Genomic DNA, 26,473 nt, shown 5'->3' with positions numbered 1-26,473 from the left:
ATTATTATGGTTCTTTTTCCGAGTAGGGCCTGATGGTAAAGCAGCTGTGTGCATTTTGTGTGTTTTTCCCCCTCCATCTAAATTGTTTGATTACAATTTCTCCATTTTAATCCATCTGTGCATACATTTAGCCTTTTCAGCAGTTCTCTTGCTGCGTTTATGAGAACCATGGGCTCTGATTTAGGGTGATTGCACAGGTTTTTCTGGATTGCTGGTGCTTTTTGCGTGATTAGCAAAAGTGTCCCCGCACTGGTTGCGCTGTGTGCCGTGCGTGTATGTGCTACTTTTGATCTTATTAGAACCCTGATGGACCTGTGGACTTGACTGTGGTTACTGTGATATCCTGATAATTGCTTTTGTTTGGTTTTCAAAATGATTTTGGATTGGATCTCTTTTCTTTATTGTCAGTTTTGTTTGTCCTCTCTGCCACAGTTTTAGACCCTGTTTACACTACTGCGTTTTTGTTTTAAAATGGCTCATTAAAATGAAAACGATCCTCGTCCACACTGGCGTTTCCGCTGTGTTTCAGAAACGTTCTCCGTCCACACTACACGACTGAATACGCATGTCACATGACCATTCATGCACACTGGGTGTGCGCATACAGGTGTAAACAGGAAGTTGTCACTGGCAGGCGCAACAAACCGGTGTTCCATGTAGGGTTTATGCTGCTTGAAAGGAGGTCTGTTGCCGATTGCTCTAATCGTAGCCCGCCTCTTGTGCATGTAGCAGCTGCAGTATGATAAAATACAGAATTTAACTGCACAATGGCTGCTGAGAATGACAACAAAGCCAGCAAATCTTGTGGTTCAGTCTCCGTGTTGTTTTGTATACGATCAAGGTAGCGTAATGGTCATGTGGTAGGGGCTTGATGAATCAGGGAAGTATACGCAATGATCCAGAAGACCCAATCAGGGGGCGAATGTGGGCAGAGCCTTCATTTTCAAAAGTCTTCATTTTGGTCTGTTTACACTGAAACGTGGGCCTGTAGTTTTCAAACTAAACCGGGGTCTTCAGCGTTTCCAAAAGTCTCCGGAGTAGTGTACGGTCGAAAACGCCAGAGTAGTGGAGACGACATGCGTAACCGTAGCAACAGTTATGCGTTTTAAAACAAAAACTCACTAGTGTAAACAAGGCCTTAGAACTGTTCTTGGCTTTTGCTCAAAGGCATATGCTTCCATGTTTATCCTTGTAATTGTTCGGGTTTTTAGATAGTATATACTGACATGCATTTTCCCTCCTTTTTATACTGACTACGTTTAGTCTCAGTATTTTATTGTTTTAAATTTTCCATGCAAAACCCTGTAATATTGTAGTAATGTTGCACTGTCTATCTTAAATTTCACACAGATATCACCATACAGACTCAATGATTACGCATTGTGTTAAGGACTCCCTTAGGGACATTGTATGAATTTTAACAATAGTTGATTTATGAGGCATGTTTTTTTGTGTGTGTGTGGATGAGACGATGATGCTTTTTCTCAACTTAATGTGCTGCATTTTGAATTGATTGACGTTTCATGATTCATTTGTTTCCACAGTTTTTCCCAAGATGTCTTTTGAAAATTTCCATTCCAACATCTCATAAATCATGATTATTATTATGGTTATGGAGCAGAGAATACACCTGCCCACAGGACGTCCACTGCACCCCACCATTTCCCCATGCTGTAGGAGCTTCTATCACTCAGAAATCACCTGAATTCAAACGGTAACTGTAATCTTAAAACTATGTTCTAAATATGTGAATTTTCAGTATCAAACTTTGGATGTTGGGGGGGCGCCCCCCCCCCCCCCCCCACACACACACAATGTCCATACCATGGTTCCGCCCTTGCGTTTATACAATTCTAAAACATTCATCTCATCAACTGGATTTATTTATTTATTTATTTATTTTTCAGTCCATTAATTTATTTATTCACCACCATTAATTAATTCTAAGACTTAGGCCTCTGGTGTTACATTGTTTTTGATGGTGGTGTGGTACAGCCAGCTCTCTTTTTAATAAAGATTATATTCCAGAAATATTACATTCGTTCCCAACATGAACAGGTACCAGTATACTGATTAACAGTCGGTTATACTCTTTAAGCACAAGTTTTAGTGGATTAACTCATTTCATTGATTATAACTTGTTGATACTCTTTCACATCTTATACTTTGGTTATACATGAGTGAATTATACTTTGATTAAAATGTTCCAGAATAGATGTGGGTGAAAATGGGGTCTTATTAGGGTTTTGTTCAGAAGACTTTGTTTTTGCAGTGGAACAGAATATTTATGCACATGTTTATAGTTTTGTAGAAATTAACAAAAATACACAATATTGTTCCAATGTTTGGCATCAGTGTTGTTTCAGATGCATCCATAAAATGACTGCAATATGATTCTAGTGTTAAAGACTTAGGTTTCCTAACATCTCCTAACAATTATATAAGCCTACATCATATTTCACAAATAAATAAAATCCATTCTACAAATCTTTGAGCAAATAAAAACTCAACAAATGCAAATGCATATCTGTCTGTTATGTTTGTGAGAAACGTGAATCTTTTTCCCGGTTTTGACTTTATCACAAATGCAGCTGAGTAACTTCCTCTTCCAAACCAACAGGTGGTGCTATCGGTTAATTTACACTAGTCTCTCGAGTGAAGCATTACAACATGCATTGCATTACATTACACCACACCAGGGATACAACCATCAAAATGAGAGGAGAACAGGTGAGGTTCTTTCTCAGTTAATCAATAATTAAACCTTTCCTTTTTTTGTGCGCAAAAATGCCATTTCTACATCTAGACAGCCAGCCACATTACCATTATAAACGCTGGGTATATTTGCTCAAAGATTTTTTAGAATGGATTGTATTTATTTGTGAAATATGATGTAGGTTAATACTTTTTATGTATATATGTTTGTGAAACACAGGACATTTATTTGTTACATTTCTGCGTTTTCTCTCAAATTCCAGTTTGTATTTGCTAATTGCTTTCTGTTTGTTTGAGAGTCGGGCTTCCCTTTGCAAAGCAAATTGTGTTTGTTTGCAGAATGGTAGATTTATTTGTTTTGTTTTGGCACAAATTTATCTCCATAATGTGAGCTCCAGGACCAGAGTGCTGTAAACATTCTGCCACTTTTGGATAATATCCATAATTTCAGGTATTTTCTCTTCATAAAGGTGAGCCAGACAAGAGTGCTGTTTAATGGGTGCCATTTATTCCCAGTCCATTTAATTCCACAGACAAAAACAAAAGAATAATGTGTGAGCCAGCAGATGAAAAAAGCCAATTCTTGGAGAGAAGCCGCATCACTGTGGACAGTGTGGGAAGAGTTTTAGTCAAGAGTGTAATCTCCAGCAGCACGAGCGTATTCACACAAGAGAGAAGCGTATCACTGTGGACAGTGTGGTAAGAGTTTTTGTGACCAGAGTACCCTCCACAGCCACCAACAGAGTCATACAGGACAGAAGCCGTACTTCTGTGGACAATGTGGGCGGAGCTATACTCGTTCAAGTTCATTAAGGACACACAAGTGCTCTAACATAAAGCCATCAGATCATGTGAATTTGTCAAATTAAAACATTGTGTTTAGTTCAGTCCATTCCTATAAAATAAGCTGTACAATTTTGTAAATGTGAAAAACATTTTTGGATTGCTACGTTACAATGCAGATTAAGGTGAAAAGTCCACATTTTTGTATCTAGATCCATTGTATCTAGGCAAATATTTCAAGCTTTGCAGATGTATTGGTATAGAAGCACGCATTTTAAATGAGACTGGGTTGGATTAGTGTCTTAGACAAAGGGAGGCTAAAGCTAATGTAGTGATTATCCCATTGTTCCCTATTTTTCAGTGTGTATGTTCCTGTGTGTTGCTGTAGGGGGGAAAAAAGGGTTAAGAATATAGAAAAATAATTATAAATGATATTGTGATGGGTTAGGGTTATATTGTGGTGATATTGTCCTATAGAATACATAAACATGAAACGTGTCAAACATATTGTTATATAACAGCATGATTGTCCTCAAAGTATATCTTTCTTGTTTGAAATGGCACTAGTTTATGGATCTAATGTCTCTTTGACAGTGAGGTAGTAGTCCAGTTTACAAGCTAAGCAGAAGAGTGCATTGAGGATGCATAGCAGTTGCGAAAGGGAGGTGCTTGTGAGCAGCCTTCTGAAATTTAAAATGATAAATCGGAGAACCTACAGTCATGTGGACTTCATGGTCACACCCATGTAGAGCCATTGTAATTCTGGAGGACCTCATGCACATGAAGTTTGCCATTTGGTATAGGGCCTTTGTCCCACTGAAAAATGTATGTCATTCCAAGTAAAACAAAGCTGATCCAGTATGTTTTGTTCCATGCTTGTTCCATAAGTTACTATAAGTTACTTGTTCCATAAGTTACTATGACTATGAATAAACAATGGTAGACCAAGCTACCTGGACCTTATCCACTTTGTGTCTTTCTCATATATATCTTCTTCTGCTTTTAGCAGTGTCTCAGCAGAGAACTGTTTGTTCTTTCACATAATCTTTTGTGCTTCAGAATAATTTGCTGTGGCCAGTTTTAGTGTTTCATAAGATAAGTTCAGTTAGTTACAATATAAGCGCACACAAACAATTATTGTCTAAGCCAGCAATAGTTAAAAAAAAATATATGAATGAAACAAAGATGAATTGAATGAAGGAAGGAATGAATCAATAAATGAATGGAAAAGTTCCTACGTTTATACTTAAAGGTGCTATATGTAAGATTGACAACTAGCAGTTAAAATAGTTAATACAGTCTGCATTTAGAATAATGGAGAGTTGTCTGTCACACACCCAGACTTGAAGCTTAAGCGGGTTGCCAGAATGAGGACACGCAACAGGCACGAGCAAAACTAATAATGTCAAGTGACTAGCTTTACACTGCTAGTTTATCAGGTAATGTAAACGTTTGCAATCTTTTTATTGTTTGCAAATTATAAACCAGCTCACAAATTATAAACAAACACCCAGTGTTGTTTGCCTGCAAACCTGTTTGAAACCTGACAACCCAGTGGTGTTAAAATACTATTCAGAGATGGGGTCATACAGGCCAAAACAAAAACAGACTTTCATATGTCTAGCGTCCAAACGAAGCTATCCTTCAGGAGGAGAAAAAAGAAAGAAAATGCACCAAAGATTGGCCTTTAGATTGACCTGCCATAAAGAAAGTTAAATATAATACATATAAATGTCCTGAATCTAATTGTACTAACATCAAGCTAACAGATGGTGTGTGAGGTACATAAGGCACATTTAACATAAAGTTAACTTTGTCAAGCTTTTGTGATCTTTACTCACCAAGAAATTTAACTGCAACTAACTATTAATGAGTGTGTGTGTGTGTGTGTGTGTGCTCCATTAACTGTATATCCACGATTGTGATGGTGATCCTGCAGTAAAAATTCTAAGACTTGCAGGTCATACCAACATTGTCTTATTTCTTAAAGGAACATATATATGTATGTGTATACATATATATATATATATATATATATATATATATATATATATATATATATATACACACAGACACACATATGTATGTATATATATATATATATATATATATATATATATATATATATACACACAGACACACATATGTATGTATATATATATATATATATATATATATATATATATATATATATATGTGTGTGTGTGTGTGTGTGTATATATATATATATTATTATTTATTTTTTTTGCTTGTATCTTTCTCATTTTTAAGTCGTTTTGGATAAAAGCGTCTGCTAAGTGAGTAAATGTAATGTAAATATTATACACACATACAACAAAAATCCATTCATTGAGCTTACTGTGCAAGTGTGTATCCTGGTCAGGGTTGCAGTAAATCTGAAAACTATATCAGGAACACTGGGCTCAAGGGATCATGGACTGGATGTCGTTCCATCAGAGGATGTTCAAAAGGCATATATGGATGTGGAGGTCAGGCATCCCCATACTTCTGGCCATAGTTAGCTATATTTAAATGGACGCTGCCAAGACGGAGCAACTTGGAGAAGAATTCTCTCTTCAAATCGCCTGTAAACACAAACATATTCTGTTGGCCTGGAAAGGTGTCCAGTTCGATAGTATGCACAACATTTTTATAAAGCAAATTCTAGCTTCTTGCATTTAAAATGAAAAATCTTATGATATAGGGAGACGATATGTGTCTCACTCAGAGGTATGGATTGGTCTGTTAAAGTGGGCATTCCCACTGTTAAATATATGTATTCCATGCATGGTATTGTAGCGTTTGGGGAAAAACAGGAAAACATCATAAAATCATGAATTCTACTGAAATCCAGAGAGTAAGCAATAATGTCCCATGCAACAGAATACTACAGTCCATGACAAATAATATTATAGTTTTATGCCTGAATGTCTCTTTACCTCACTTTAAAAATCAGACAAACATGTATTTTTCTTTCATGGAAAAACTCTGTTACTGAAAAAAGCACATGAAAAAGGTCAATTGTATTTTAACCAGCCGGTTAATGTAGGAATTACTTTTATGTTAAATTGTATTTTAGTTGTAGTATGTTGTATCTGTAGTATGATGCATTATTCTCATCTAGTACTAACTGTAAATATTAGTTTTATATAATGTACATTAACCAAAAATATAATAATACAAACAAAGTAATTTAACCCATAAACATTTATATTTATTTATTTAGCAGACACTTTTATCCAAAGTGACTGTAAATAATTTACCCATAAATTTACAGCAAAATACTGGCAGCAGTGTTTCCAGCCATTTACTGTAATTTTACGGTTTTGATAATGTTTTTCCATTTCACAGTTGTTCTGTAATTTCACAGTAAAGTACTTGCAACAATAGTTCCAGCAATAAATCTACAATATGAAAACTGTTATCATACAAATATTTTTATTTACTCTATTGTCTGATGTCTATTAACATCTCTAGTATATGTAGTTTATATTGTATACAAACATCCATCCATCCATCATCCATCTTCTATACCGCTTATCCTACAAGGTTGCAGGGAACCTGGGGCCCATCCCTAGGGAGCATGGACCCTGGACGGAGTGCCAATCCATCGCAGGGCACAATCACATACACATTCACACACCCATACACTACGGACACTTCAGACATGCCAATCAGCCTACCATGCATGAATGGGATCAAAAGTGGTTGATTCTTTAAAATAAAATAAAATAAAATAATAATCAGTATAATTAGATATCACTTCAGAATCATCATTCATTCTTTAAATCTACAGTAAGCATTTTATCTAGGTCAAGGTTGAGGTGGATCCAGAGCCTATCCCTGGTGTGAGGCAGGAATACACCCTGAATGAGACACTGGTCCATCACAGGACAATATTCTCACACACACACACACACACACACATACATTTACAAACTCATCCACACCTAGAGATGCTACAGTAGCACATATACTAAAATTGGAACGATATAGAGAAGATTAGCATGGCCCCTGTGCAAGGATGACCAGCAAAATCGTGAATGGTTACCACACCTATGGTACATTTAGCATAGCCACTTCACCTACTAGCATGTTTTTGAGAGGTGGGGGGAACCAGAGAATCCAGATGAAACCAAGACGGGCACAGCACTTGCAAAACTCCTTACAGGTTTTAACCCAAGCTCGTATGATTGTGTTCATGTCTGGTATTAACATGCGTCCTGGGTGATCCGATCATGAGAAGACAGCACTAAGTACAGGTGTGAACGGGATCCAACGTGTCTCGCAGACGTGTTGTCATCCAATCACTTAAACCACATTCAGAGGTAGTTTCAGATGCATATGACCACGTAACATTTGTAGTATGAACACCAAAGCATCTCGATGCATCTCAGACAGCAACAAAGGACCGCATAATCAACTGTGTCGTTGCCCTGGATCGCGTTGTCGTCTCATCTCCCACTCTTTCATAAGTTTCGTTAGCAGACCAAACGTTTGAAACAGCCTGTGCAGGTACATGAGATGGGATTCACAGGACACTTCTGCTTGAAGACAAATGTAGTGGAAGACTGGCGTAATAAATGTGTGCTACACCCTGTCTCCAGCAGAAATGATGTACAATACAGTGATTTTTCTTCTTTTTTGGGGTATATCTCATACTAAATAGTTCTAGATCTTTAAACGAAATACAACAAAAAACAAAGGCAACCTGAGTAAACACACAATATAGTTTTTATTTATGTACTTTTTATTGAAGCAAAAAATCCAACACCTATCACCCATGTGAAAAATGAATTGCCTCTTAAACTTAAAATTTGGTTGTGCCAACTTTAGCAGTAACAACTGCAACTAAACACTTCCGATAACTGGAGATCAGTCTTTCACAGTGCTGTGGCCCACTCTTCATTGCAGAACTGCTTTAGTTCAACTACACTGGAGGGTTTTTGAGCATAAACTGCCTGTTTAAGGTCCTGCCACAGCATCTCAATTGGGTTCAAGTCAGGACTTTGACTAGACCACTCCAAAACTTTCATTTAGCTTTTTTTTACTCCTATGCTTTGGATCATTCAGAATGTTTACATGGACAACAATAATCCAATACTAACCTGATTAAGACAATACTCTGATTAAGAAGCTACCATGTAAACAGCAATTTTTTTATTACATTAATCCGACTAAAGTCATACTCGAGAGTAAACTCGAGAGTAAACACAAATCTAATTAAGACATGTGGAGTATTCCTGTTTTAGTTGCATTATCGACGTGTATTACAGACATAAGGTAAAAACCTTAATCACAATATTGTCTTACTCAGAATAAGGTCAGTAATTAGATTACTGCTGTCCATGTAAACATAATCATTGTCTTGCTGCATAATCCAGATGCGCTTGAGTTTCAACTTACGGACTGAAGACCGGACATTCTCCTTTAGGATTTTCTGGTAGAGAACAGAATTCATGTTTCCCTCAATTATTGCAAGTTGCCCATGCCCTGAAGCAGCAAAGCATCCCACACCATCACACTTCCACCACCATGCTTGACCGTAGGTATGATGTTCTTTTTGTGGAATTCTGCGTTTGGTTTTCTCCAGATGTAACATGACCCTCAAAAGGGTCTCAATATTCTCAATATTCTCCTTAATGTTCATCTGGGTTAGCGTTTTTCATCTTGCCACTCTTCCATGGATGCCATTTTTGCCCTGTGTCTTTCTGATAGTGGAGTCATAAACAGTGACCTTTATTGATACAAGAGAGGCCTGTAGTTCCTTTGATGTTGTCCTTGGCTCTTTTGTCAGTTCCTGGATGAGTAGTTGCTGTGCTCTTGGAGGAATTTTAGAATATCTGACACTTCTGGGAAGGTTTACTACAGTGCCGAGTTTTTCCATGTGGAGTTAACGGTTCTCACTGTGGTTCTTTTGAGTCCCAGAGCCTTTGAAATAGCTTTGTAACCCTTCCCAGACTGATGGATTTTATTCACCTTCTTCCTCATCATTTCTGAATTTCTTTCAACACTGGCATAGTGTGTTACTGGGTAAGACCTTTTTAACCAATTTCCTGCTTCCTCAGCATTTCTGAGTTTACAGACTAAAAGTTTTTATAATTCTTTACATTAAAAAAATGCAAAACAAATTAACTTTAAATACATGTTGTAAAGGATTAAGTTGAATAAAAATACATATATTAAAACATAAAAAACTGTTTTTTAAAAACTATATGGTTGTTGTTGTAATTGCTACTGCTGTTATTATTATAAATTTAAGCATAAATACATTTTTAAAACGTTACGATGGTTAATTTCACAGATGAAGGCAAAATATGACACCAAAATGTGAATATTTTTCTTTCGTCTTAATTTATTTATTTGTTTTTTTTCAAATTGGTAGACAAGCAAACCCACTCAGAACAGTCTGGAAGGCTTCCACCATATTTGTAGGCGGCGGTGCATTCTGGGAATTGGAGTTCCACAATGACGTGGACATGACAACAATAAAGATCAATTCATTTTACTGTAGAATTTTAAAGTAACTGCTCTTCAAATTCATTGGATTGAAAAGATGTTTTTAGTAAATGTAGTTTTATTTGGCTTAATGCTTTACGTCTCTTTAAACTTGCTAGATTTTGCAATTGTTTAAATGTAAAGGGTTATAAAAACGGTGTTGACTGTATACTCATAAATACTGTCAATTGTTGTGTTTTATAAATGTTCCTTTGCTTGTTGTGTAGGAGCTCGCTGACGCTCAATTTCCGCTTTCGCTGCTGTTAAACTAAGTGTGTAAAAACCACGCCCCTATTTATGTGCAGCTAGATTAACCATGCTTTCAGGAAGAGCGGCTGGTTTAACTAATGATTTAAATTTGTGCTGAAATTAAACAAATAAATATGCCATTTCGCAAACAAACACAATCTGCTTTGCAAAGGAAAACTCTACTCAAACAAACAGAAAGAGATTTTCTCACAAGTGCAGCTAAGCAACGTCCTCTTCCAAACCAACAGATGGCGCTATCGGTCAATTTACACTAGTGTCCCGGGAGCGAGAGAGAGAGTTGCACCACCGGAAGTTCAAAACACTTGATCGTCACGTGATTCATGTAGACTTCAGGAAGTTATTTGCGGGCTTTTAGAATTCATAGAGTTAGAGCAACAGAACTGCGATTTTTGAAAATTAGTAGCCAATAAATGCATTGATTTAAAATATTTATATAACACAGACATATGTATGTAGTATGTATATACTGTTGCATCAATGTTGTTGAAAAAAAAAAAAATCCACTAATATTTGAGGATTAATGTGGTCAATTAGCCTTACCTGCCTTGTTAACACACCCTGATTAATTAATATTTAAGTTCTTAAACTTGTAAGTTAGTCAAGGGCAATCACTAATGTCATCTGTATGACTTTCAGATAGGACAAGAGACAGGACAACTCAACAGTGGGTCAATGTTCTAGCAGCAACATGATAATAAGTGTGTTGTCTTAGAAAATCCACTGCAAATAAGTGAAATGTAAAATTAAATTAAGTGAAATTGAATTAATCTTATTGTCAGAGTAATTTGTATATTAATATTTTCTCCAATAATTAAATTTTTAAAAATCCACAATTGCGTTCCCACAATTTTTCAATACACTAATAGGCAATAACTTTATATTATTATATAATTTTTTAATGCCATGGTAATAACAGCACAAGTGTGGTGATATAAATATGATTTTTAAATGATAAAAAAAAGATATAAACTTTTACACTTCACAAAATTTAAATTGTTAATTTGGCAGAGGGTATATAACCTGAGGTTTGTGTCCAGCACGCGCATAATGGTCGTCCCTGCTGACAGGATCTCCAGACAGCGAGTGAGTTTTTCTGAGGTAAATACTTTCTACTTAACACATTTTTAACACATTTCTTTTAGAAGTTACTTTTAAAGCTTAAACCATTATCACTATCAATTAAATATAGCTGGAGTTCTGAAGTCATGAATCTGTATTTTTTTCTTCCAGTGTCCTGAGTCTTTACACCTCTTATGATGAGCTCTTCAGGAAAATCTCCACAGACTCCTGCTGCTACTGGCTCAAAGGTAAAGTTTAATCATGTGTCTGATTTCTCTTTTCATTTTTAAACTCTGAGAACTTGTTGATAAATAAATAACCATTACAACACTATATACAACAAGCAGAACACTTCCCAGCAAAAACATTACGCTCTGATGATGACAATGTTGTCACCACGTCTTGGTAAAGTTGGCATTTGAATATAATATGGGAAATTAACTAAATGTATCAAACATTTTACTTAAGTACATGAATCGAGGTCTGAATTTTATTATCTTTTGATATTGTTTGTCATACATCAATGTCAAATATCTGCCAGCAAAAGGATTAATTTACAACACCCAACAACCATTCTGGAAATGGTGACTATTCTTTTTTTTTTTTTTTTACTTCTTTTTATTCCATTTTATCAAATGCAGCCATACAGTACAATTTGTAATTCAGCGATATGGCACAGGTATACATGTCTTACAGGGCAGCCATGGCTTCCAATATCCTCTCAGTGTCCCATATTTCCTGGGACAAAATGTTAAGTAAAGGGTTACAACCACCAAGACAGTAAATAGATAAAAAAAAAAAATAAAAAAATAAAAAATCAAAAAGAGACAAAAATAGAGGCACAGTAATAATGAATAAACAATAGTAATGCGTGAATAACATCAAGATGGCATTCAGATTTAGATAACAAAGAGAATCTACTCCAACTCCTACAACAAATCACATGAGAAAATGATCAGGGCCCATTTAACTGAAAATATTTCTGTTTTTAGTTGTACTTTTGCAGTTATATATTCCATATAATAAACATCCTTCACCCTTTCCCTCCATTGTGATATCGTGGGGGGCTGCGGCTTCAGCCAGGAGACTGTAATCATCTTCTTAGCTATTAAGAGCAAGACTCTCAGTAAGAATATCATATTCTTGTTCTCCACCTCCTCCGGACGTAATCCCAATAAATAACAAGATGGTTCTAAAGGTAGTTCTATATGTAAACATTTTTTAATCTCATTTTGAATGTTTTGCCAATATTCTGTTAATTTTGGACAGTCAAAGAATATGTGTGTATGGTCTCCCACCAGGCCGCAGCCCCTCCAACATTGATCTGATTTGTCTCCAAATTTTGAGGTAATAAGGGGAGTTCTGAAAAATCTCATCTTGACTTTCCATTCAAATTCCCTCCAAATGGGGCTGTTTATTTTGTGTCCCACTCCACAAAGTAGTGCCCATTTTTCATCTGGAATGATGGTATTCATCTCCAGTTCCCATTTTTCCTAAATGTCCGAACTATCATCCTTTAGTTCTTCTTGTAAGATCTTATATATGTGTGATATTATCTTCTTTTTAATGGTTCTTTTGATTATTAACATAAACAAACATTCTATATTGGATGGCGAAGTGCATAGTTTATCCCATTCTCTGTGTGTCTGTAAGTAATGCCTTAGCTGCAGGTATCTAAAAATATCATGGGCTGGCAAATTATATTTATGTTGGGGCTGTCCAAATGACAATAGGACTCCTCCCTCAAATAACTGATCTAACATAATTAGACCATTTTCTTCCTGTTTTTTGAACCCTGCGTCTAATTTGGATGGGAGAAAGTCAGTATTGTGTATCTTCATTGTTCTAGAAATGAATGTGGGGAATCTTAGCTTCTTTCTCACACTTGCTCATATCTTTAAAGTGGTTTTAACCCATTGATTGCTTATTTTTTTACTTTCCAAATATCTTGGTGCATAAATGGGACTGTGTCTAGAGGGACATTAGAGCATTCACTCTGTTCCATCCCGACCCAAATGGCATCTTTATCTTCAGAAATCCAGGAGACCATTGATCTAAGCTGGGCTGCCCAGTAGTATTGTTTCAAGTTAGGCAAGTCTAGGCCTCGTTTTCTCTGGAACATAACATTCTTTTAAATTTTATTCTAGGTTTTCTATTTTGCCACACAAAATTATTTATTAATTATTTTAAATGTAGTAACGGGGACCTCTATGGGCAGGGATTGGAACAGAAAGAGCAGCCTTGGCAATACGTTAATTTTTATTGTTTCCACTCGTCTCATTAGAGATAAAGGTAGTAATTCCCATCTCATCAAGTCAGTTTTTACTTCACCCAATAATTTCCCGTAGTTAGCCTTAAATAGCTGTGATGTATTCGGGGTTATGAAGATTCCTAGTTATTTAAAACCTTGATTAGACCAACGGAAGTTAAATCTTCCTGTTAGTTGTGCTGGCCAGTGCCCCACCAGCACCATTGCTTCAGATTTCGATTGGTTGACTTCATATCCTCTCCGTATTCCTTTAAATTTCTTATTAGCGAAGGGATTGTTGAATTTCATCAGAATTAATATCCCAAATATTAATCCTCTACTCGCTACTCTGTCATACAACTGATAGAGCATGTGAAAACACTTCCTCTTACCTTCTAGGAATTTTACTCACAGAGTAAGATATATGAATCGTCCCTTTGAATGGACTTCAGTTTATTAAAGAACAATAAGGATTACAATTATCTTAACTCAGAATATAAAGAAAATAAAATAAAGAAAAACCAGCAACTACACAGAGTCTGAAAATAGTTTTCTTTTAAGAAGAGACATAAAAAATATTCCCTTTTTTGATCGCGCAGGATCAGGTAGTTTTTCTTCCTTCACAAGAAACGAATAACCTTCACCCGAGGCGCGACCCTGAACACTTGTCTGGTCGAAACTTATATACACCTTTCACTTGTGGTTTCAAGCGCTAGAGTCTAAGTTTTCACTCAAAACCGCAACACCTTCTCAACGGTGTTCGGATGCGGTTACGAGCGAAAACTCTGAAGCTACATGTAGAAAACAGGAGGCATGCCCTTATTTGGGTCTTCAACAGATAAACAGAGTTTGGGTGATTGTGGTTTTTGAGCACTCGCCTTAAAGCTGTGTTTTTAGCACTGGCTGTAAAAAACAGGAAGTAGAAACATGATGTATGGTTTTTTTACTGGGCTTTCTTCAGATTTAATCGTTCTATCAGTCTTTCCATTTCATCTATTTGTCTAGCAAGATTAGAGAGTCTCGCTATTCTCCCATGTTTCTGACTTCAGGTGTCCATGCTTTAGTTTGATTATGTTTGCTATTTAAACCCATTGGTGCCTGCGCACGGGGTGCAGTATTATAGTTTGTATGGTTTGTACCAAACGGCTGATGAGTTTTCCGGTTATGTTTGACTACGATAGTGAATGCGTTAGCATGCTAAGCGGTCTTCCTCCATATCCTGTTCTTGTTTCATGCGACGAGTCCTGTTTCTCGTTTCCCTGGTGAAGACCGCGTCTCCTGTGTTTTGTTTGACTGCTGTTAATAAAGACATTGGTCTGCACCTGCATCCGCCTCCCAGTCCCATTCCGTGACTCCATGTAACATTTAATGTCACTCAATGAGTGGAATGTGTTGTATTTTTATGTCTTTCAGACTTAATTTTGCAATTAAATACCCTGTTTTGTTAATTTGCGCACAAACGAGAGATGTGTGAGGTGGCTTGAGGTCAAATCTGAGAGAGATTTTTACTTGCCTTTTATTTTTAAATTGGCCACTTAACACGATAAACTAAATTTTCACATTTCCAAACCTCAACACTAGTCCATTAGCTATAATTATATATTAATTATATTTTCAGACTTGAATATTTTAAAGATGTATATACGGTGTAATTCCCTGTTTTTTGTTTTTTTTTTAAAGCGAGCGACATGATTATAGTCACTGAAATCAACGTCTTATTTCTTTATGAAATGTTGCAGTATTTATTATAAGTGATTTATCTGTGCAAATAAATATTGTAATAAAAGGTATGTCCTTTAATCTTTAAATAAAAATATTAATGTGCCCACCCCCTCTCAGTGACTGTTATCCGATGACATGTATGCTATATAGGCTGGTTCAATCTCTCTCCTCCAGCACCCTCTCATAAAACGTGTGTTTGAAAGCACAGCCACTTTCTTTGATCCAATCAACAAAGGATGGATAAAAGCAAGTCCTGCCCCACAGTTTTTGTAAATGCATCATAATACGGAAGCAAGAATCAGTCACAACTTCTGTTGCATGCCAACTTTAAGCAAATGCTCTTGTTTAAAGGGGAAATGAAGCAGTCAATCAAATTAACATGATTTACTAAATGGATTTACAATCTGATCAACAATTATTTAACAAACATATTATATCTATAGAATTTTCACAGTTGTGTAAGGTGTAAGTGTGGTTTTGTATTAAACAAATTAAAACAAACAAAAACTTTTAAAAATTGAGGCAAATGTGATATCTTTGCAGGTGGCTGAGGCCTACCTGCAGGCCGCGCATACTTTCCTGGGACCTTTCTATGGTCCTGGACGGTCTGTCAGGTGTCCAATTTGAGCCCTTAGAGTGGATCTACTGTCTCAAGCCGGAGGGCTGATTTATCACCCTTGGCCAGAACTATGGAAACTGTGGGTCTGGCCCCTGATGGGCACCAGCTCATATATTCTATTCTCACAACTGAGATTGTAGAGACCATGTTAAATGCTAGAGCACCATCCACAAGGAAATTGTATGCACTCAAGTGGCAGATTTTTGTCTTGTGGTGTGAGGATTGTCAGCTAGACCCAGTGAACTGCACAATAGCTACAGTCCTGGAGTTCTTACAAGAATATTTCTCAGCAGGGTGGGCTCCTTCTACAATCAGGGTTTACGTGGCCACCATTTCTGCAGGCCACGCATATCTTCCTGGGACCTTTCTGTGGTCCTGGAAGGTCTGTCAGGGGCCCCATTTGAGCCCTTAGAGTCAGCCTCTGAGAAGTTTCTGACTCTAAAGGTAGCTCTTCTGCTGGCCCTGACTTCTCTCAAGCGAGTAGGAGAACCACAAGCTCTCTCTGTTGCCCATTCCTGCCTTGACTTTGCCCCTGGATTAGCCAAGGCTTTCCTGTATCCTAGACCAGATTATATTCCTGAGGTGCCTACATCAGCTGCCCACCCTGTGGTGTTCTGAGGGCTTTCTGCCCTCCTCCATTCCCCACACCAGAACAAGAGAGAATGCACCTGCTGTGTCCAGTAAGGGCTGTCTGTACTTACGTCCACCGCTCCGTCCAGTGGCGTAAGTTGAAGCAGCTGCTGGTCTGCTTTGGCGGCGACAGTAGAGGTGATGCTGTGTCAAAGCAGCGCATTTCTAATTGGATAGTGGAAGCAATCTCTATTGCTTATGAGCCGCGCGATCTCGCTACGCCTCTGGGCATAAGGCTCATTCCACTAGGGCGGTTGCCTCCGCGAAGGCTTTGTCCAAATGGGTATCCTTACAGGATGTGTGTGCTGCTGCAGGGTGGTCTACACCACACATATTCATTCATTATTACAGCCTGGATATTCATTCCACCCGGGCTCAAGTGTCTTGTAGTGACCCCCGGGCTTGGGTCTTTTTGAACAGGCCGTACCCTCGGTATGACGTAAAATATCCCGGTATCCTCGGTATCCCGTATTCTCGTTCCCATAGTGTTATGCTAAACACAACATCGAAGTTCCCTGTGAAAGGGAACGTCTGGGTTACGCATGTAACCCTGTTCCCTGAGAAGGGAACGAGACGTTGCGTAGCTTTGTCATACCAGGGCAGGCCTGTGAATTGCATCTTCGCTTCAGATAATAGAGGCTGATGGCACGGTTCACAGATATTTATATCACGCGACGCGCTTAATTGCCACCTCACCTGATCCTGGCAGGCCTATAAATAGGCATGATTTTACACAAGCTTCAGATGCCGGTGGCGCGCGAGAGGCGCTCCCATACCGTTATGCTAAACGCAATGTCTCATTCCCTTCTTAGGGAACAGGGTTACATGCATAACCCAGACATTTTATAACACGATACGAACAAAAATTTTAAAAATTGAGGCAAATGTGATATCTTTGTAATTCAATTTAATGTTAAAAGTCCAATGCATATAGTAATATTTTACCAATTCGTATCACTTGTAAGTACCTACTGAAGAATAGCAAGTCATTCACATGTTGATTTGTTGCTGTTTGTGTCCACTGCAGTTCTTTCACAGACACTCTATTCCACTCCAGGTAAGATATTTATGAAGTTTACATTTATTATTAACTAATTAGTGAATATATTTATCGAATAGTATTATAGTAGTATATAAGTAATGTTTTTGTAAGCATATATTTCTTTTGGCAGGATTTTACATAAATACCCTTTTTTATTAACCGTTACTGTTAATCAGATGTCTATAATTATTTTAGTAAATTAAGCTTCATTATTTTCAACTACTTGAAAGGCCATTTTGGGTCAAAAAGAGTCCCTGTTATGATAAAATGGAAAGATGCACACGTCCTTATACATTAAAATATTGATGTATGTTTTAATTGGAAACACTACAATTATTTTTTAGAATGAGATCAGAAAAGAGAGAGACACACAGGAGGTATGTGTATGCTTGGAGAACCACGAGGCAGGCTTTGACCAGATCACCTTCTCACCTGGAGATTAATCCACAGGCGTATGTTTGTAGAGTAATTTACAGTGGCTTCGAGTGTGGAACAATCAATCAGAATCAAGGACCGGAACGATTTGTTTTATAAAAATAAAAACTAAACTTCAACTGTGCAACTAAAATTGAGATTTTGCTCTTAGGTTTTTGTAATTATGAGCACAAGTTCTCCTCTGAAAAATTGTAAGTGTAGTATCTACCCTAATGTGTAGTTAATTTCTGTAAAACTAATATACTTTTCATTTTCAGCAGCAGGACCAGAGACAGGCTCCACAGCAGCAACAACATGACCGACATGATGACGATAAGACACTTGTACTTTTTGAAGAATAAGGCTTTTTTTCTTTGGTTACTATAGCTTATTAATTTATATGATTAGTTAATCATTTATGAATTGATAATATTTATAAAGTTATTTTTTTTCTGCATATGAATTTGTTGGTAAGACTAAAAAATAATTATTTAGCTTAATGTTTATGTATTAGTTTAGTATGTTTGGGGGGAAATGGCAAAATGCTGATGAATAAATGCTATAAATGTGTTGCTGGTTGTTGCTTAATAGAACAAACAAGTTCAAAACTAATGTTTATAGTTTCGTAGCAATTCACAAAAGTATTCATTATTGTTCAAAAGTTTGGCATCAGTGTTGTTTCAGATACATCTATAGTTGCAATCAAAATTATTCAAGCCACTTGGTAAAACATGTTTATTGACAAAATTTAAAGACTTTCAGCTGCTTTTAATGAACAAATCAAACAAAAGCAATTCAAATAGTTCAGCACAATGCATGCTTCAAGTGGTTTCCCCAAATTCAAGTGAAAATGCAACTTATAATGATTTCTCCAGTTTGAAGATTATTTGAACAATTCAAATAATAATTAACCCCCCCTCCCCCCCCCACACACACACACACAGTCCTAACCCGCACTCAAATCTTGGGCCAAGATCCATCATGGGACATCAGCATTCAGTCAAAACCCTTTTCAATTCACATGCGTTGAACAGGAGTACAGCTAAAAGGTCTCATTTACCAACAAACATCCATGAAAACGATTTCACCAATTTTCCAGTTATCTGCAGAAAAAAGGCACAAAAAACTCTTTGAAATCTGTTTTTTAAAAAAAGCCTCAGCAAAATTAAGCATTTTTGGCTGCAACAGTTACAAGAACCTCAGACTGATTTTACCACACAAGCCTAGCGACCATCATACAAGTCCCCAAGGATGCGGCATTACTGGAATTTTAAGAAGCATGCATGTGGCACGAGCTATAACTATAACACACCTGAATAATAGTAAGATTACTTTTTTAACAGAGAATGTATGTTGATTACAATAATGCTGTAATCCATTGTATTTGGAAACACAAAGTTACATGTTGATTTTCCAGAGTCTAAACACATTCAGTGCTTCAGCTTGAAAAAAAAAACATTGACCCCCAGAGCAAGGTCATCTTTGTATGGCTAGTAACTGAATTTTATAAACATATAAAGTAGGGCTGCAACTAACGATTATTTTCATAATCGAATAGTTGGCTGATTCCCCCCGATTAATCGGATGTGTGGCCAATCTTTCAGTACCCTCCTTTTTTTGTTTATTTAAAATTAAATCCACAAACTGAGTGTTACAAATATAAACTTCAGACTAAAACTAAACGGTTAGTCCAATTCTATAAGGCTGAAAAGAACCCAATACACACACAGATGCACACCAGAATATATAGTATTGATTTAGTACTGTAGTTTAATTCTGTGGTTTTTGTGCATCCACAAAAAATAATGCATAAATACTTATACATAATATAAATTTAAATAAATAAGTAAAATCATTATATATATATATATATATATATATATATATATATATATATATATATGTGTGTGTGTGTGTGTGTATATATATATATATATATATATATATATATATATATATATATATAATTTAAATATTTAATACAATAAATAAAACATATAATAAACTAAAATAAGTCTTTATGAATTTTTTTTATGGATGCACAAAAAGCACTGAATTAAACTACAGTACTAAATTAATAATAAAAACTCACTTTCACTGCACCTTGTGGTTTATGTTCCTCACTGTCTTTAGACATATTATTTTACTTGTGTTTACTTTTGATCATAGAGTTTTAATTAAACATTACAGATCTTACTGTACGGAGCAACGCGGCCTCGTTACTAACACATCACTTCTGTTATAATAAACAGCAGAATTTACACCGCAAGCGCGCAAATATAGCATATAATGACAATAAACTTAATTAAACTAAACCTTTTAAGCTTGCACCCGTTTCCCCTGCCCCTTACACACAGTGGAGCATTTTGGATATAAACATAAGTTTGTGCTCGTGCAGCCCTGTTTGATCTCCGCGGTGTTTAATATGAAATGCATCGTGACGATTTCGGCTCTGTCTGATGGAGACTGATGTCATGTTGGGAATAAAAGGTAACGGTGATAAACAATAAGGTGAAGAAAATCAGTGTCGGTGACTCTGGGTATTAGGCTAAAGCTAGCGGCGTCGCATTACATATGACGTCATGCGTCGTCGACTAGGAAGCGGCTTATACTTCCGGTTAGTAAAAACCGCTGGTGTTCCATTTCAGATGATATTACCTTTCTAAAATCCACACACTAGACGGTAGAGTACACGGTACATATTGTAATTGTATAGCACATCATTTGGGACACAACTTTAGTTTTTACTCCCCGAAGCGTGTTTTTGAAACAGAAGTAACGTAATGAGTAAATGCACCTCGTGCCGCGCAGACCGACTAATCCATAATGAGATTCATTACAACGATTTTCATCATCGATTATTATCGATTAGTTGTTGCAGCTCTAATATAAAGATCTATATTCAGTATTTCTCTGTTATTAGTGATGAGAAATCGTGTAAGTTAGGTCAACTGTCTTGTTCATCTAAAAAATTATAAGTAACAGTAGGTTTGGCATTAGTAAAATTGGGCTGCAGTCGATGGAATTACGTTACAAATCTAAAATTACAAAGCTGTTACACTTATTAAAGGTGGGTAATTTGGTGGTCATATTACAGCAAATAATTCTTTTAACACATGGAGACAAAATATACTATTATTTAAGCATCTTGAATAATTTTATTGTTTTTCAGATGTACCACTGCTCAGACTGTGGGAAGAGTTTTACCCGTCAGAGTAATCTCCAACGACACAAGCGCGTTCACACAGGAGAAAAGCTGTATCACTGTGGACAGTGTGAGAAGAGTTTTACTTGTCAGAGTACTCTCCAAATACACGAGCGCATTCACACAGGAGAGAAGCCGTATCACTGTGGACAGTGTGAGAAGAGTTTTACTTGTCAGCATAATCTCCAACGACACGAGCGCATTCACACAGGAGAGAAGCCGTATCACTGTGGACAGTGTGAGAAGAGTTTTACTTGTCAGCGTAACCTCCAACGACACGAGCGCATTCACACAGGAGAGAAACCGTATTACTGTGGACAGTGTGGGAAGAGTTTTACTTGTCAGAGTACTCTCCAAATACACGAGCGCATTCACACAGGAGAGAAGCCGTATCACTGTGGACAGTGTGGGAAGAGTTTTACTTGTCAGAGTACTCTCCAACAACACGAGCGCATTCACACAGGAGAGAAGCCGTATCACTGTGGACAGTGTGAGAAGAGTTTTACTTGTCAGAGTAATCTCCAACGACACGAGCGCATTCACACAGGAGAGAAGCCGTATCATTGTGGACAGTGTGGGAAGAGTTTTACTTGTCAGAGTAATCTCCAAATACACAAGCACATTCACACAGGAGCGAAGCCGTATCACTGTGGACAGTGTGAGAAGAGTTTTATTCAAGAAAGTAGTCTCCAAATACACGAGCGCATTCACACAGGAGAGAAGCTGTATCACTGTGGACAGTGTGAGAAGAGTTTTACTTGTCAGAGTAATCTCCAACAACACGAGCGCATTCACACAGGAGAGAAGCCGTATCACTGTGGACAGTGTGGGAGGAGTTTTACCCGTCGTAGTCATCTCCAACGACACAAGCGCATTCACACAGGAGAGAAGCCGTATCACTGTGGACAGTGTGAAAAGAGTTTTACCCGTCAGAGTCATCTCCAACGACACGAGCGCATTCACACAGGAGAGAAGCCTGATAAAATCTTTTGTTGAGTTGGCAGGTTGTTTTGGATCACTGTCTTGCTGCATGATAAATTTCTTCCCAATTCATTTGTTATGTTTGATATGTTAGGCAGCAAGTGAACAGTCAGTTCTCGAAGTTGATGTATTGGAAGCAGGAAAAATAGGCAAGCGTAAGGATCTGAGCAACTTTGTCAAGGGCCAAATTATGAATGCTAGACAACTGGGTCAGAGCATCTCCAAAACAACAGGTCTTCTGGGGAGTTCCGGGTATGCAGTGGTCAGTACCTACCAATAGTAGTCCAAGGAAGGACAACCGGTGAACCAGCGACGGGGTCATGGACGCCCAAGTCTCATTGATGCGCGTGGGGAGCAAAGGCTAGCCCATCTGATCCACTCTCACAGAAGAGCTACTGTAGCACAAAGTGCTGAAAAAGTTAATGCTGGCTATGATAGAACGGTGTCAGAACATTCAGTGCATCTCAGCTTGCTGCTTATGGGGCTGCATAGCTGCAGAGCAGTCAGAGTGCCCATGCTGACCCCTGCCCACCACCAAAAGTGCCTACAATGGGCATGTGAGCATCAGAACTGGACCATGGAGCAATGGAAGAAGTTAACCCTAACCCTAACCCTGGTCTGATAAATCACATTTTCTTTGACATCATGTGGATGTAAAACACACCATGGATCCACTATGGGAAGAAAGCAAGCCAGAGTGTGCAAGCAATGTGATAGTCTGGGCAATGTTCTCTGGGAAACCTTGGTTCCTGGCATTCATATGGATGTTACTTTGACACGTACCACCTACTTAAACATTGTTACAGACCAAGTACACCTTAATGGCCTTAACAGCAGCAGGATACTCTAATGTCAGTGGCCTCTTTCAGCAGGATAACGCGCCCTGCCACAATTTCAGGAATAATTTGAGCAACATGACAAAGAATTCAATGTGTAGACTTGGCCTCCAAATTCCCCAGATCTCAATCTGATTGAGCATCTGTGGGATATGCTGGACAAACAAGTCTGATCCATGGAGGCCCCACCTCGCAAGATACAGGACTTGCTGCTAATGTCTTAGTGCCAGATACCACAGCACACCTTCAGAGGTCTAGTGGAGTCCATGTCTCAACAGAGGTGGTTTTTTTGGCACAAGGGGGACCAACACAATATTAAGCAGGTGGTTATTGGCTGATCGGTGTATGAGTATAGAGAAATGTAGTGATGTTTCAAAATGTAGTGAGTACAAAGTAGAGTTTTTTGTTTTTTTTTCAAATGTAGTAAGCAAAATTCAAAAGCATTAAGTGAAAGAATTGCATTAAGAAAAAAGTATTAAGTGTAGATAATTAATGATAAGACTTAAGTACTGTAGCAATGTAATTGTACTTTGTTGTTTCCCTGATATGTTGGTCAGATATTTGGGCGGTGGTCCATTCCCTGTATAGTAGTGATACTGACATGATAGTCACGGCACATTGTATTGTACTGGTACGACTGTTTAGGCCCTGTATACTTTGTGTTTCAACCTTGTTTGTGTGCAGTTATAGACAGAGTGATAAGTAGTACCAGTAGATAAAGTAGATGGATCACAAGGATAAATTTGGGATAATAATGTGCCTTAGTTAGAGAGACTAATGTGTGCTAATCCTTCTCTAGCACTTCTTTTTTTTTGGTAATTTGCCAGTTCCCATGCACTAGCTAGCTCTCGCCTATTACACAGCAACTACCAGCCAGGGAGGGGGAAGACCAGCATGTGCTTCCTCAAAGAAACTGCATCTTTACAAACTGTTCATCACATGACAGCTGAATACGCTCAGAGGAAAGTGCTAACTTGTGAATACATGACTTCACTGATGCCCATGATCGGCTAGCTTCACACTGATTGACAGGTCAGAAAATAATGCCTTCCCTCCCTTCCAGAGAGCATGGCCAGTTTTGCTTTCTTAGACTCCTGGCCATGGAGGGCTGTGGCATCATCAGGATCAAGATTTTCTTGTTAGCTGTATATTTTTGGTTGCTGGACTGACCACTAAGTTGGCACTACCATGTCAGTGTTGCTGGTTTACCGAAAATGATCTCTCATGGTTGAGGGTGAGCTGACAAAATGTGCATAGTCATAGCTGGTCTACAATCAGTGGTTAAATGTCTGAGTGTGAATACAAGGTATGTGTGCCTGTAAAACTTTATGACAAGTTTGTTTCATGTCCAAAGGTTCAAGCACTGACTTTTTTTCTACTTCCCTATTTCAGTTAAAGTTTACCTTATTCTGATTATCTGCTATGTGTTGGCCTGATCCTGCTGCCCACGCTTGCTGTATTGATGTGAGTGTCTACCTTATGCTTCTCTAATAGCTTAATATTTCTTCCCACAGGTTAAACAATATATTGTGTTGATATAATTATTTCTTGCCCCTACAGACAAAGGAAATTCTTGAGTAAAAAGAGTCCAGACCCACGATTCAGTTCTTTGTCCATATGGCCATCAGACAATTGCAGAAAGGTACATCTTATTTGTCGTCTCTACGTAGGTGCTGAAAAATTAAGTGCAGATACATAAAATACATGCCGTTTTTTTTTTTTTTTTCAGGCATGGAGCCTATTTCCAGTGCCTGGGGCAGGAACACAGAGAAAGTTCTGCCATGTCATGTGGACAGTGAGGCCGTCAGTGTCTCCCCAACAAGCAAAAAAGACATAGCTACAGTGAAAGCTTTAACAGATATCCAGTACATTGCAACACATGATATGACATCCCAGACAGAAAATACTCCACTGGCTGCAAGTGTTTCTAAGAAAGGACAGCTGGTATTTGGTGGGAAAGAGCAACGAGTCCCTCCTGTACCATCACTGGATCTACAGACCTCAGGAACCCCCCCTATTCAATCACTGTACAGGAAGCAAACACCGCTATGCAGCCCTGTGGAGTCACCTTCTAAACCACTATTGTCAGATGAGACAGATGCACTGCTGACACCAAAGCTCAAAAATACATCTTACTTTACTAGTTATGTAACCTTGGACATGTTTGAAACTGGCAAACACACAACCAAGTTACTTCTTTGACACAATGGTCAAGTTTTTGACTTCATGTCTTGTGCTAATAATAATAATATTTTCAATAACTCTATTACTGTGTGTCATTACTACAAATGTGATGTGTATATTTAGAGTATTCAGAACATCCAGTAACCAGTAATAACCAGAATTACATTCTTTTCACACACGAGTTATTTGCCAAGTAGAGGGTGTTTTTGGATCACCAAAGAAGTCATCCGACATTTATATAGCATCATACAGTGACTGAAGTGCTGCCCAAGTTAACTAGGTAATTAGTTTGGTAATGTCATGCTACATTAAAGTAGCTGTCCAGCATCCCAAATGCCTCACTGTTAATATCATAAAGCAATTAACAGTGAGGTATAGTTTATAGCCTGGCACTATTTCCATAACATATCCTAAAAAAATGTTCCCAGATATTAGATATTCCCAGATATTAGATATTATTAGATATATATAATTGTTTAGTTACTTAACTAGCTAGGTTAATATGTTATATTATACTCCATGGCCAGTGAAGTTCCATACTAAAAGATCCAATTATCTGCTAGCTATCTGCACAGTGAATGATAGCTATCATAACTTAATAGTATTGTTACTTCACAAGCAAAGTGCACTGCTTAACTGTGTAATTTATAAGCAGTACTTGATTTTATTATGCAGTGATTTTATTACATACAGCCAAAAAAAGGTTACTACTAGAGATGGCACTGACCTGATACCCAGGAGCGATGTTGGGGCAATACCAGCAAAAAACGTTGCATCGGATGTCAGAGGAAAAAAATGTGATTCGATCCAGAATTGGGTTTTGAAAGAATATTTTTGGAACTGTAAATGTTTAGATATACAAAGTCATGTATATATGTATTTTTTTTGTTAAGATTGATTTTTATTATAGTCATACATTATACTTTATTAGAATTGCAACGTGATTTTTTTGTGTGAAAGCTGTGGTTTTGTTCAAGTTATATTTTTAGCTGTGGATTTTGTACTGTAATTTTGTTTTTGTACTAATAAATCCTGATTAAGTCCTGTTAATTTTTTGCTTTGTTTTTCAGTTTCAAAAATCCATGAAAAAAGTATTTTCTTGAAGACGAAAATATCAGATGGGTATCAATAGGAGCTGATGCTTAAATATCTCTATCAGTATCATGCCAACTTTATTAATATCACATGAGCAAGTTTGCAACTTTCTTCATGTGTTTCATCATAATAAAAATAAAAATAAAAAACCTGCATCTTCAGGCATGAATAA

General features: G+C 37.4%; 1 protein-coding gene and 1 non-coding gene across 5 annotated transcripts; both read left to right on the top strand.

Annotated features, from left to right (window-relative positions):
* The first annotated feature begins 7,454 nt into the window (after positions 1-7,454).
* LOC128615225 (U6 spliceosomal RNA) lies at positions 7,455-7,558 on the top strand. Its single transcript, XR_008387162.1, has one exon. It is a non-coding gene; the product is annotated as a U6 spliceosomal RNA (small nuclear RNA).
* A 12,525-nt stretch (positions 7,559-20,083) lies between these two features.
* On the top strand, positions 20,084-26,256 carry LOC128614659 (zinc finger protein 239-like). 4 transcript variants are annotated; one of them, XM_053636189.1, is made up of 5 exons: positions 20,084-21,070; positions 21,173-23,345; positions 24,415-24,486; positions 24,583-24,664; positions 24,752-26,256. In XM_053636189.1, the coding sequence occupies exons 1-2, from the start codon at positions 21,020-21,022 to the stop codon at positions 22,199-22,201; spliced, it is 1,080 nt and encodes a 359-aa protein (XP_053492164.1). In that variant the 5' UTR covers positions 20,084-21,019; the 3' UTR covers positions 22,202-23,345; positions 24,415-24,486; positions 24,583-24,664; positions 24,752-26,256. The 4 variants fall into 4 exon arrangements, with proteins under 4 accessions (XP_053492164.1, XP_053492163.1, XP_053492162.1 ...); XM_053636188.1 differs by having other exon boundaries at positions 23,886-24,486; XM_053636187.1 differs by having other exon boundaries at positions 21,173-24,328.
* The last annotated feature ends 217 nt before the right edge of the window (positions 26,257-26,473 follow it).

This window comes from Ictalurus furcatus, chromosome 11 (assembly GCF_023375685.1).
Source record: "Ictalurus furcatus strain D&B chromosome 11, Billie_1.0, whole genome shotgun sequence".
In the NCBI taxonomy this organism is placed as follows: domain Eukaryota; kingdom Metazoa; phylum Chordata; class Actinopteri; order Siluriformes; family Ictaluridae; genus Ictalurus; species Ictalurus furcatus.
The sequence above is the reverse complement of the archived record's forward strand: the minus strand, read 5'-3'. Positions and strand labels throughout refer to the sequence as shown.

What these genes read in the sequence shown, in the direction of transcription:
- LOC128614659 (XM_053636189.1), top strand. Translation starts at nt 21,020, where the DNA reads ATGGAATTACGTTACAAATCTAAAATTACAAAGCTGTTACACTTATTA. An exon ending in AGCTGTTACACTTATTAAAG is followed by an intron (nt 21,071 to 21,172) that starts GTGGGTAATTTG and finishes ATTGTTTTTCAG; the next exon opens with ATGTACCACTGCTCAGACTG.